This window comes from Mobula birostris, chromosome 1 (genome assembly GCF_030028105.1).
Source record: "Mobula birostris isolate sMobBir1 chromosome 1, sMobBir1.hap1, whole genome shotgun sequence".
NCBI lineage: Eukaryota > Metazoa > Chordata > Chondrichthyes > Myliobatiformes > Myliobatidae > Mobula > Mobula birostris.
The window spans coordinates 157,624,750-157,638,582 of NC_092370.1; the positions used below are offsets into that span (position 1 = coordinate 157,624,750).

At 41.5% G+C, this 13,833-nt stretch overlaps 1 protein-coding gene across 1 annotated transcript in view; it reads left to right on the forward strand.

The window, feature by feature from the left end:
- dnajc17 (DnaJ (Hsp40) homolog, subfamily C, member 17) overlaps nt 1-13,833 on the forward strand; it is a 123,303-nt gene that overhangs the window by 35,381 nt on the left and 74,089 nt on the right. Inside the window, exon 2 of the mRNA XM_072264702.1 lies at nt 2,205-2,274. Coding sequence (XP_072120803.1) covers nt 2,205-2,274 — 70 coding nt within the window. The remainder of the gene's footprint in view (nt 1-2,204; nt 2,275-13,833) is intronic.

Genomic DNA, 13,833 nt, shown 5'->3' on the forward strand with positions numbered 1-13,833 from the left:
AATACAGTGATGGGGTGTCAGGTGGCATTATTGAACAAAGACCAGTGGAACTAAATGTTCTTCAATAAATTCTTTCTGTGTTCCCTCTCATAATATACAATCTTTTGGCCCATTTTCACTTTGTGTATTCACCAGGCCCATCATTCCCAAGACAAGATGGTAAGTGTGATCCAGTGCTGACAGACTTCCAGCAGTCTTGCCTTTAGGCCAATTAAGAGTCATGCAAGAACAGTTCATGGAGATTTATAATTCCAGCATTTTCCGTGTTAGTCTCAATCTTCAGATTCTCTCATTCCCGGCCTGCACCCCTGATTGAAGAATGGCGTGAGAACATTTGAACTGCATCCATGGTGTGCTTGAGACTAAGGCTTGAATTTTCATTTTGTTTCTTTTTCTAGCAGTGGTTGGCTAATGGCTGAGAATATGGAAACAACTGGATATTGAAAGCTATCCAGCCTCTCCAGTTCCTTTTTGGCCTTATTGTGAAACAGTATTATTTTCTTTCTCTATTCAAGAGTGAGGTATACAGGGAGCAGCCAGTCCCATCTGCCACACGGCCTAGAGAGCAGTTCCTGTCCAGTTCAGAATGAGCAAGGATAATACACAAATAGGACTGGCCTCGTTATTGGATTGCTGTCATTTCCTTTTTAAAGTATGCATTTTAATTATTCGTGGAAAAGGACCAGTCACTTTTGACTTTCTGAAGGTCAGACCTCAAACTTCTCAGAGCAAAATTACTGTAAATGTTATTAAGTGGATTTAACTACTTACTAGCCAGGTTAGTACACACGGAGTTTAGGACGGAGATGAGGAGGAACTGCTTTTCCCAAAGAGTAGTGAATCTGTGGAATTCTCTGCCCAATGAAGCAGTGGAGGCTACCTTAGTAAATATATTTAAGACAAGGTTGGATAGATTTTTGCATAGTAGGGGAATTGAGGGTTATGGGGAAAAGGCAGGTAGGTGGAGATGAATCCATGGTCAGATCAGTTATGATCTTATTGAATGGCAGAGCGGGCTCGACGAGTCAGATGGCCGACTCCTGCTCCTAGTTCTTATGTTCTTATGTTACTGTATTTAAGATTCTATCTTGAACATGAATAAGCCCTATGATCTAGCCTCTGGGTCCGTGGAGCTAGAGTATGGTGAATTCCTATGTATGGCAGTATGTTGTCAGCAATGGGTTCACTCCGTTGCTTACTCAGTGTTTCCTGACTCAGTAGTGACAGTATAAAACATGTAACCAGATTCAATTTTTTTTTGCATTTTAGTGTTGAATACCATTGCCATAGTATTCATTTAATTGTCATTCAACCATACATGAATACCCATAAATACAGCCAAAAGTCAGCATTACTCTGGGGCCAAGGTACCGCAAAGCTCAGTACCATCAGTCACACACAGCATAAGGCACATATATGTGCTTGCTATCTTGTATGTGCTATATGATATCAGTAACATACAGCCACACAAAAAAAGTATAGTCCAATTCCCTGAGTCCATGAAAGTTGCAGCAGTCTGCAATTGAACACAATACAGTTGTCTTCTGCTGAGCAAATACTGGGGAGAGCACCACTTAAAGCTTGGATGCCATGACACATGACCTCTGGTGGAACATACCAACTCCTCTTTCCTGGGTGGCTGTAAACAGGCAACACCACAGCTTGAGGTTTAGTCCTTGCTACGACTGAGGCCACGCAGCTCCCCCATCGTCCGCCAACAGATCAGTGAATCGGACTTGCAGCATTCCACATTAGCAGTGTCCAACAGGGTCTTGAAATTGAGGCAATCACTTGCTGTTAGACTACACACTGCCTTCACGCACCAACACCTCTGACGCATGCAGCAGCACAATCTGCTCCTTCAGCTTCTCCACCAATGAGCAACTCACTGATGGGGTAGACCTGCAGTACCTTAATGTTCAGCAGGGTCTTGCAGTCATAACAAATACATTTTAAAAAAAAAAGACAATAACACCCTTGGTTGACCCCATAGAAGCCTCTGTGATCGAACGTGCTGCTATCTTACTGGAAGGTAAGTTTATTGCTTAAACTCTGTTGCTTTTTGATTCGGTTTTACTTTTGTTATTCACAACTCAACTTTGTTGTTTTGTTTAGCTGACACTTCCCAAATTCATTGTTGTAAATTAACTCAGTTTGTAGATTTTGTTCCTGATTATTTTGTATTTTTCCCCATGTTTTCACAGATAAAGAAAGCATACAGACAAAAGGCTTTGAAGTGTCATCCTGACAAGAACCCAGATAACCCCAAAGCAGGTTAGTCAAGGAAGAAGTTTGGGTTGCAGCTTTTATTTTTACTTTTATTTTTATTATAAATGGTTAAAGATCATCCTTGTTCGCTTCTTGGAGCAGTTCAGATCAAAATTTGCACTAGAGATTAGATGCATGAGTAAACTTAAAATTGTAAGCAACACACATAAAAGTTGCTGGTGAGCGCAGCAGGCCAGGCAGCATCACTAGGAAGAGGTGCAGTCGACGTTTCAGGCCGAGACCCTTCGTCAGGACTAACTGAAGGAAGAGTGAGTAAGGGATTTGAAAGTTGGAGGGGGAGGGGGAGATCCAAAATGATAGGAGAAGACAGGAGGGGGAGGGATGGAGCCAAGAGCTGGACAGGTGATAGGCAAAAGGGATATGAGAGGATCATGGGACAGGAGGTCCGGGAAGAAATACGGGGGGGGGGGGGGGACCCAGAGGATGAGCAAGGGGTATATTCAGAGGGACAGAGGGAGAAAAAGGAGAGTGAGAGAAAGAATGTGTGTATAAAAATAAGTAACAGATGGGGTACGAGGGGGAGGTGGGGCATTAGCGGAAGTTAGAGAAGTCGGTGTTCATGCCATCAGGTTGGAGGCTACCCAGACGGAATATAACGTGTTGTTCCTCCAACCTGAGTGTGGCTTCATCTTTACAGTAGAGGAGGCCGTGGATAGACATGTCAGAATGGGAATGGGATGTGGAATTAAAATGTGTGGCCACTGGGAGATCCTGCTTTCTCTGGCGGACAGAGCGTAGATGTTCAGCAAAGCGGTCTCCCAGTCTGTGTCGCGTCTCGCCAATATATAAAAGGTTTGCCTTTTGCCTATCACCTGTCCAGCTCTTGGCTCTATCCCTCCCCCTCCTGTCTTCTCCTATCATTTTGGATCTCCCCCTCCCCCTCCAACTTTCAAATCCCTTACACACTCTTCCTTCAGTTAGTCCTGATGAAGGGTCTCGGCCTGAAACGTCGACTGCACCTCTTCCTAGAGATGCTGCCTGGCCTGCTGCGTTCACCAACAACTTTTGTGTGTGTTGCTTGAATTTCCAGCATCTGCTGAATTCCTGTTGTTTGCGTTAAAATTGTAATGTCAGGTCTGCTGTCACATGTGATTTCCAATGAGCTACTTCTGATGATTCTTGAGAAATTAGCAGATCAGATCAGAAGGAACAGGAAAGGACGAAGAGGGTTTGTTTTCTATGTTGAACATATGTTTAAAATAAAAGGAGTGAAACTGTTTCTTAAAACCTTTAAAAACTGAGTATTTGGGTAACTGGTTTATTATCGTGACATGTAGTGCAATACAGTGAAAAACTCTTACTTACAAGCTTATCAGGGAGATCATTCCACCATGAGTACATCTAGGTAGTCAAGTCAAGTTTATTGTCATTTAACTATATACATGTATATAATGTATATAACCATATAGTGTACATTTGCAAGAAACAGTTTGTGAACACTTTGCAATTACTTGGTTTTCTGCATTAATTACCCATAAAATATGGTCTGGTCTTCATCAAAATCACATTAATAGACAAACACAATCTGCCTAAACTAATAACACACAAACAATTGTACTACTTCTTGTCAATGCTGAGTACACTATTTAAACAATCACAGTCGAGGTTCAAAAAAGTATGTAAACCTCTGGGGTCATGCCTTCTACAAAAGCTATTTGGAATCAGGTGCTCATAGTCATAGTCATACTTTATTAATCCCGGGGGAAATTGGTTTTCGTTCCAATCAGTGAGTGCTGAAGGAGGTGAAAATGAACCCAAGTGGTAACAAGAAAAACCAGCAGAGATCTCTAGAACTTGCTGAAGTCTCTGTTCATGTGTCCACTATAACAAAAACACTGAACACAAATGGTGTTCATGAAAAGACATCACAGATAAGGTACCCCATGCCAGGCTTATTGAGAAAGTAAGGAGGCATGGGATCCAAGGGGATATTGCTTTGTGGATCCAGAACTGGCTTGCCCACAGAGGGCAGAGAGTGGTTGTAGACGGGTTGTATTCTGGATGGAGGTCGGTGACCAGTGGTGTGCCTCAGAGATCTGTTCTGTGACCCCTTCTCTTTGTGATTTTTATAAATGACCTGCATGAGGAAGTGGAGGGATGGGTTAGTAAGTTTGCTGATGACACAAAGGTTGGGGGTGTTGTGGATAGTGTGGAGGGCTGTCAAGAGGTTACAGCGAGACATTGATAGGATGCAAAAATGGGCTGAGAAGTGGCAGATGAAGTTCAACCCAGATAAATGTGAGGTGGTTCATTTTGGTAGGTCAAATATGATGGCAGAATATAGTATTAATGGTAAGACTCTTGGCAGTGTGGAGAATCAGAGGGACCTTGGGGTCTGAATCCATAGGACACTAAAAGCTGCTGCACAGGTTGACTGTGTGGTTAAGAAGGCGTATGGTGTATTGACCTTCATCAACCATGGGACTTAGTTCAAGAGCTGAGAGGTAATGTTACAGCTATATACGATCCTGGTCAGACCCCACTTGGAGTACTGTGCTCAGTTCTGGTCGCCTCACTACAGGAAGGATGTGAAAACTATAGAAAGGGTGCAGAGGAGATTTACAAGGATGTTGCCTGGATTGGGGAGCATGCCTTATCAGAACAAGTTGAGTGAACTCGGCCTTTTCTCCTTGGAGCGATGGAGGATGAGAGGTGACCTGATAGAGGTGTACAAGCTGATGAGAGGCATTGATCATGTGGATAGTCAGAGGCTTTTTCCCAGGGCTGAAATGACTAACACGAGGGGGCGCAGTTTTAAGATGCTTGGAAGTAGGTACAGAGGAGATGTCAGGGATAAGTTTTTTACCCAGAGAGTGGTGAGCGTGGAATGGGCTGCTGGCGATGGTGGTGGAGACGGATACAATCGGGTCTTTTAAGAGACTCTGGATAAGTACATGGAGCTTAGAAAAATTGAGAGCTATGGATAATCGTAGGTAATTTCTAAAGTAAGTACATGTTCGGCACAGCATTGTAGGCCGAAGGGCCTGTATTATGCTGTAAGTTTTCTATGTTTCTAGAAAACAACACTGTCCAAAAAAACAAATAAGGCTGCACATTTCAAGTTTGCAAAAGACTAACTGTGTGTTCCACAATGCCTCTGGGACAGTGATCTGTGGACAGATGGGACAAATATTGAACTCCTTGGCAGAACTGCACACCACTATATTGGGAGGAAAAAGGGCACTGCACACCAACACCAAAACCTCATGCCAACTGTGAAGCATGGGGGAAGGTACATTATGGTTTGGGGCTGGTTTGCTGCCTCAGGACCTGTACAGCTTGCAATCTTTGCAGGAACAATGAATTCAAAACTGTATCAAAACATTTTACAGGAGAATGTCAGGGTAGCAGTCTGTCACCTAAAGCTTAATAGAAGTTGGATGATGCAACAAGACAATGATCCAAAACACGAGTAAATCAACAACAGAATGGTTTAAAAAGAATGGTTTAAAAGGCTGAGTCAAAGTCCAAACCTTAACCCAATTGAGATGCTGTGGCAGGACCTGAAGAGGGCTTTTCATGCAAGGTATCCCAGACATATTGATGAACTGAAACAGTTTTGTATGGAGGAATGGCCTCAATTTTCTCCTCACCATTGAGCAAGTCTGATCAACAGCTACAGGAAAGTTTGGTGGAGGTTATTACTGCAAAAGGAGGTTCTACCAATTATTAAACACAAGGGTTCACATACTTTTTCCATCCTAGACTGTGAATGATTAAACAATATATTCAATAAAGACATGAAAAGTACAATTGTTTGTGTGTTATTGGTTTAGGCAGATTGTGTTTGTCTATTGTTGTGACTTAGATGAAGATCAGACCACATTTTATGAGTAACTAATATAGAAAACCAAGGTTCACAAACTTTTTCTTGCAACTGAATATAGAAATGAGGCACATAACTTATAAAAGTAAGAATAAAATGTACAGATGAATCCCACATAAATAACAACCTAAAGTACATTAATATTGAATATTGTAAGGTAGGGAACAGATTAACCAGTGACACTTTGAATACGATTTGGGTGGGAATTCAGAAGCCTGATGGCCTGAGGGGAAGAAACTGTTTCTCATCCTGACCATTTTAGTTTTTGTGTATCATAGTCTCCTTCCTGATGGTAGATAGTCAAAGAGGATGCTGGATAGATGGGTGGGATCCTTCATAATACTAAGGGCCTTGCCTATACAACACCAAACTGAAGTTTATAAACAGCAGTCTGGCACATGTGACCCATTTTCTTGGTGGGACAGGACAGAGTGGAGGGCAGAGGCTATTGCATCATCGGTGGATTGATTTCCGTGATAAGCGAACTGCAAAGGGTCCGGTGTAGCCAGGAGAAAGGCTTTAATGTGCCCCATGACCAGCTGCTCAAAACATTTCAGAATGGTTCATCTTAATAGCATATAAGGGGGAAAACACAATGCAGAATATAGTGTAGCAGTTACAGAAAGTGCAGTGCCTGTAGGCCATGATAAAGAAGATTGAGAGAATAATCTTTATCAAATAAGAGGTCCATTCAGCAGCCTTATTGCAGTCAGGTTGAAGCTATTCTTGAGACTGATGGTACATGTTCTGAAAGCTTTTGTGTCTTCTACCTGATGAAAGGGGACAACAAGCAGAATGACTTGGGTGGGAGGGGTCCTTGATTCTGTCAGCTGCTCACCCAAAGCAACCGGAAATGTATACAGCCTCACTGGAGAGGAGGCTGGTTTGAGTGATGGACTGGGCTGCATTCACCTCAATTTCTTGTGTTCTTGGGCACAGCAGTTGCCATACCAAGTTGTGATGCATCTAGGTTTGGTGCATCTGTAATAAATGACAAACATGTAGAATCCTGTTCTGAAAAATGACTGGAATGATTACTATGGATCAAGATAAGATTTTTGATGCTGCAGATGAATCGATGCATTAAATATATCACCAAAAGATTACCATAACTCTAACTTAGAGTGCAATCCGTGACATTTTTCTATTCCTCAAACCTGGGTGGATAAATGGGTATTTTTACAGTACGTGTACAGGTAGGGAACAGAGCAGATAAAATTTAGCAGGTGTAGACATGCAAAAGGAATTTGGTAAGGTGTGGCTCAAAAGATTACTGCACAAAATAAGGGCTCTTGGAATGAAGTAACATTGGAATTGTTTTATTATTGTCACAGGTACTAAAATAGAGTGAAAAGCTTGCCTTGCATACTGCTCATACAGATCAAATCATTACACAGTGCATTACATAATGTATCTGAGTTTGCTGCTGAGAAAATGATAGGAAAAGTATGCTGCAAGGGTATACGTAGTTTCACGTTATGTGTCAATGATTTTGTTGGCTTTGTGGCCAAGTTTGCAGATGATATAAAAATAGATGGAGGGGCAGGTAATGTTGAGGAAATGGGTACTCTGCAGAAGGACTTGGGTAAATTAGAGTGGACAAGAAAGTGGCTGATGTAATACAGTGTGGGGTAGTATATGGTCATGCACTTTGGTAGAAGGAATAAAGGTGTGGACTATTTTCTAAACAGGGACCAAATTCACAAATCAGGTGCAAAGGGTCTTGGGAGTCCTTGTGCAGAATTCCTGAAAGGTTAGTTTTCAGATTGAGTCGGTTATAAGGAAGTCAAGTGCAATGTTAGCATCCGTTTCAAGGGGAATCGGAATCAGGTTTAACATCACCTGAAATACGTCATGAAATTTGTTAACTTAGCGGCAGCAGTACAATGATATTATAAGTAAAGGTAGAAAAAAACACTGAGTTACATTGCGTGTGTGTGTGTGTATATAGTTAAAATAGTTAAGTAGTGCAAAGAAAGAAAAATTTAAAAGAAAAAGTAGTGGAGTGGTGTTCACAGGTTCAATATCCATTTAGAAATCGGATGGCAGAGGGGAAGAAGCTGTTCTTGAATTGCTGAGTGTGTGCCTTCAGGCTTTTTAACTCTTTCCTGATGGTAACTGTGTGAAGAGGGCATGTCCTGGGTGGTCCTTAATGATGGATGCCGCCTTCCTAAGGCACTGCTCCATGAAGATGTCTTGGATGCTATGAAGGCTGATACCCATAATATAGCTTACAAGTTTCTGCAACTTATTTCGATCTTGTGCAGTAGCCCCCCCCCCCACCTTCACCCCATACCAGACGGTGATGCAGCTTGTCAGAATGCTCTCCATGGTACATTTGTAGAATTTTTCAAGTGTTTTAGTTGACAAATCTAATCTCCTCAAACTCCTGATGAAATTTCATCACTGTCTTTCCTTCTTTATAGTTGCATCAATATGTTATGTCCAGATTTGGTCCTCAGAGATATTGACACCCAGGAACTTGAAATTGCTCACTCTCTCCACTTCTGATCCCTCTGTGAGAATTGGTTTGTGTTCCCTCATCTTACCCTTCCTGAAGTCCACAATCAGCTCTTTGGTTGAGTGCAAGGTTGTTGCTGTGACACCATTCAACTTGCTGTTGTATGCCCTTTCATCACCATCTGAAGCAAATTTATAGATGCTGTTTGAGCTATGCCGAGCCACACAAGACTAGGATGAAGACTAGGATGTAATCAAGGATATAATGCTGAGACTTTGTAATACATTGGTCAGTCCACACTTGGAGTATCATGAGCAGTTTAACATATTCATAACCTTGCCATTGCAAATCAGCTTAAACAAGGAAATTGACAGCAGGATATCCGTGAAAGGTCATTTGCCTCTGGCATGCAAGTATGTTACAAGCAAAAGATACTCATTGCAGACTGGAAATTCTGAGCCAAAGGAAGCTACTTTATGTTAAAATGGGAAAATAAATGCCTTTGGAGTTCAGACTATTATTTTTCTTCATGGATCTGACTCGTCCACCATGTCAAATTAAAGTAAATTCTGTAAATGCACCTTTCACCCCAAATAACATCAGACACTATAGATATATTAGACTGTAATCAGTACAATATGATGGGGTGTTTTGGCAAACAACCTACACAATAGAAAATGAATGAACTCATTTCCTTACAATAAAAGCTATTTCTCACTTTGCCTTCCTAAAAGGTTACCTTGCCTCTTGAAAGACATTGGTGAAGTTTTGAGTAAGTGCAGCAGTATTGATTGTGGAATTCAAGAATTGGAAGGGGAGATACACAATGTTAAAACTTTGTTTTCTTTGGAGGAAAGATGATTGGGTGGGTGACTCAATCCAGGTACTTAAAATGCTAAAGGCAGAGATTATGTAGATACAGGGTATTTGTTTGGTTTGGACTATGAAGACAAAGCCAGCGCATAAACTTCAAAATTAGCAAGCCTCAAGCAGAACTGGAATTTTTACCCCACCCCCACCCCACAGGGTAGTGGTTATGTGGAACAGACCATGTTGCCTTGATTAACTTTTTGAAAAAGAATTGGAGACCTACCTAGGAAAGGAGTGGAAGTTTTTAAGGAAACTGCGGGCTTGTGTGATTTTTTTTTAAATATTCCACATTACTTATAACTTCTTCAACTTTGGGCTTGGTTATCTCTCCATTAATTTCTGAACTTTAGTTTGGGATAGTCAGGATCATTGTGGGTGAAGAGGTGTTATTCCCTCTGAGAATCAAATGCTTTACAGAATGGGTTATATTAGTCTGTCAAGGATGTAATTGGGGGAATACTGTTTATTTATTTTATTTATTGATTCCTTGGATGCCAGCAAAGCCAGCTTTTGTTGTCCCTGAATGTGCTGGAGAACTGCTGCAGTTCAGCTATTTCATTGTAGTGGTTGAGAGAGACTTGCTAAGCTTCTTCAAAATTAGTGAAGAGTCAACCACATGACTGTAGGCTTGGGGTCACACACAGGCCCAAGAGAACAAGGACAACACACTCCCTCCCATGAAGGGCATTAATGAGCTAGATATGTTTTTTGTAACAATCATAAGTATTTTTATATTCCAAATTGTTAATTAAAATTAAATTCTACAGCTGTCTTGCATTTCTGCCTTCTATTTCTTTTCTGATCCAGGCTTCAGTTGCTGGCCTGGTAACATTTACTGTTTCAGAACTGTAAACTCACCTAAAGAATTAAAAAAGGGTTTAAAATATTACAATGTAAATTAATTCATGTGAAGATGGTGATTCTGTTCCACTTTCCCATGACCTCGCTTGACTTCTCCAAGATCTGTGTATTCACAGCCTGCTGGTCTCACTCCTAGATGAATCATACTTTCTTCTAATCAAAGAGTGAGAAGGTGAGTTCCTCCAGTTGCTCTCTCAAGCTCTGTTTCCTTCTTCATTCCAGTCCATGGTGAACCAAACTGTAAAGGAACAGAGGAACAGTGATTTATTTATTCTGGTATAAGTTAAATATTTTCCAAATTTCTGTTTTCTTATCCGGATAATTCTCACGCTGGTTTTCAAGCAAAGGAACAGTGGGGTCCTCTTTTTCTTCAGGCTGAGCTGAACCCATAACCTGTGCATCATAAAGACCTCCTGCTTCCACCTCTGTCACGTGACTTCATCCATGTCTCAACCTATCTTGCTGCTAAAATCCTCATTCATGCTTTAGTTTTTGTCTCATCCTTGCCTATCTCTGCACTTTACTCTCACTCATAAATCATCCTTCCTCTGAACTTGGCCTCTCGTTCCTTCTCTTTCCTCACCGCACCATTTTGAACTTCCCAGGGAGTTACTCTAGCTTTCCACTTCTACCTTCTCCTTTGTGATCCTCCTTAAAACCTGAAGACTTGGGCATACTTCCTGTACTGGTCTTTGAAGATTTTGTCTAATAGTTCTCTTTATGAAATGCCCTGGGCTTTTTACCTGTGTAGAAACTGCTATTAAATTATTCTTAATCTCATTCCGTTTTCAATGAGTTTATTGGAGATGGTTGAGGAACCAATCTGTAAGGATTATAATCCTTGGTGCATCTAAGTCACTCATTACAATATTGAAACAAAATTCCAGTTTAGCAACTTTAAAATTGTAGCAGAATGAATATTTTAATATAAAGTTTTTCCAAATTTCAGTTTTCTTCTGTCAATTCTCGTGTTGTTTTTCAGTCAAAGGTGTGAACTCTTTGCTGCTCAGTGGGACAGAAAAGAATGGTATGTTCCCTTTCTGGAACATGATAGGTTTCCATACACCTAATCCCAGAGGTTTGACTGTCTTTTTCTGATATTATGCCACAGAGTACTTGATATATTGAGTCCATTTTCGCAATTCCTTCTTTCTTTTACTTCCATCTGGCTGTGATCCTACTGCTAGTGTACAGGCAGAGGCTAAAAACCGCAGCCCCAGTGGTGAGGACCAAGGAGGCAGAGGAGTGCTTACAGAACTGCTGTGAGTCAGTGGACTGGACAGTATTCGAGTCTGAATGAATATGCCACAGTTGTCACCGACTTCATCAAAACCTTTGTGGATGAGCGTGTACCTTCAGTAATGTACTAGGCACACCCAAATCAAAAGCTGTGGATGAAACAGGAGATTTGTCATCTGCTGAGGGCTAGGTCTGTGGCATTCCAGACCAGTGATCCAGTACTATACAAGAAGTCCAGGTATGATTTATGGAAGGTTATTTTAAGAGTGAAAAAACAATTCCAATTAAGATTAGAGATGAAATTGGATACACGTCAGCTCTGGCAGGGTTTGCGGGCCATTACTTCCTACAAAGTGAAGCCTAACATGAATGCCTGTGATGCTTCCTTCCCAGTTGAGCTCAGTGCTTTATATGCACGCTTTATGAAAGGGAGAATAAAGCACACCTGCACAAATCCCTGCAGCGTCTGATGACTATGTGATCTCTGTCTCAGAGGCCGATGTCAGAAACCTTGCCTTTCAAGAGGGTGAACTGTTGCATGGCGTCAGGCCCTGATAGAGCCCTTCCAGGTACACTGAAAACCTGTGCTAACCAACTGGCAGAAGTGTTGAAGGGCATCTTCAATCTTTCAGTGCTGCAGTCAGAGGTTCCCACCTGCTTCCAAAGGGTGACAATCATTCCAGTGCTCAAGAGCTGGGTGAGCTGCCTTGATTACTGTCGCCCAATGCCGCTCACATCCATTGTGATGAAGTATTTTGAGAGGTTGGTCGTGGCTAGAGTCAACTCCTGCCTAAGCAAGGACTTGGTCCTGCTGCAATTTGCCTATCATCACGATAAGTGTACAGCGGGTGTAATCTCACTGGCTCTCCACTAAACCTTGGATCACCTGGACAATAGTAATACGTATGTCAGACTGCTGTTTATTGATTACAGCTCCACCGTTCAACATAATCATACCCTCAGTTACAATCAACAAGCACCAATACCTGGGCCTCTCTACCTCCCTCTGCAACTGAATCCTTGACTTCCTCACCAGAGACCATAGTCTGTGTGGTTCAGAAATAACATCTCCTCCTTGCTGGCAATCAACACTGGTGCACCTCAAGGATGTAAGCTTACCCCTCTGCTAAACTCTTCTATGCCCATGACTGTATGGCTAGGTACAGTTCAAACGGCATCTATAAGTTTGCTGACGACACAACTATTAGCAGAATTTCAGATGTGACGAGAAGGTGTACAGGATTGAGATAGATCAGTTAGATGAGTGGTGTTGCAGCAATAACCTTTCACTCAGCCTCAGTAACACTGAGGAATTGATTGTGGACTTCAGGAAAAAAGTAAGTCAAAGGAACACACCAATCTTCATAGATGGATCAAAAGTGGAAAGAAAGAGCAGTTTCAAGTTCCTAGCTGTCAACATCTCTAAGGATCTATCCTGGGCTGAACTTATTTATGCAATTACAAAGAAGGCATGACAATGACTATATTTCATTAGGACTTTGAGGAGTATTGGTATACCACCAACAGATGTACCATGCAGAGCGTTCTAACTAGTGCATTACCATTAGCATCACTATTGTATCGCTGCCTGGTATGGAGGAACCACTGTGTAGGATGGGAAAAAGATGCTGAAAGGTGGCATCTATCATTAAGGAGCTCCATCACCCAGGGCATGCTATTTTTTTTATTGCTACCTTCAAGGAGGAGGTACACGAGCCTGAAGAGAGACACTCAATATTTCAGAAACAGCTTCTTCCCCTCCGCCATCAGATTTCTCAATAGATAATGAACTCACGAAGACTTTCTCAGTACCTTTTTCCCTCTCTTTTTGCGCTAATTTAATTTATTTTTTTATATGTTCTTATTGTAATGTATAGTTTTTATTACTATATATTGCAATGTTCTGCTGCTGAAAGACAACTAATTTCATGACATATGCCGGTGATATTAAACCTGATTCTGATTCTGATTCAATTTGCTTACAATGGATCTGAGCTCAATAAATGGATTGCAATTAAGACTAAGTTACTATTCTCAAGAAAAACTTCTGTGCATTCGATGAGGTTTAGAGAAAGTTTAGGAAGTATTTAGATGTGTTCTTGAAATGCTGTGGCAGAGAAGGCTATGGGCTCAGTGTTGGAGATGGGATTAGCATAAATAGGACCTTGTTTGCGGGTGTGCAAAGAGTAGACCAAATGGTCGGTTTCTGTGCTATTTGACTCTAATTCCTAAACAGAGAATGGGCAAAGTTTAGAAGCGTATAGGTGGCCTGATTGAAACACAAGAT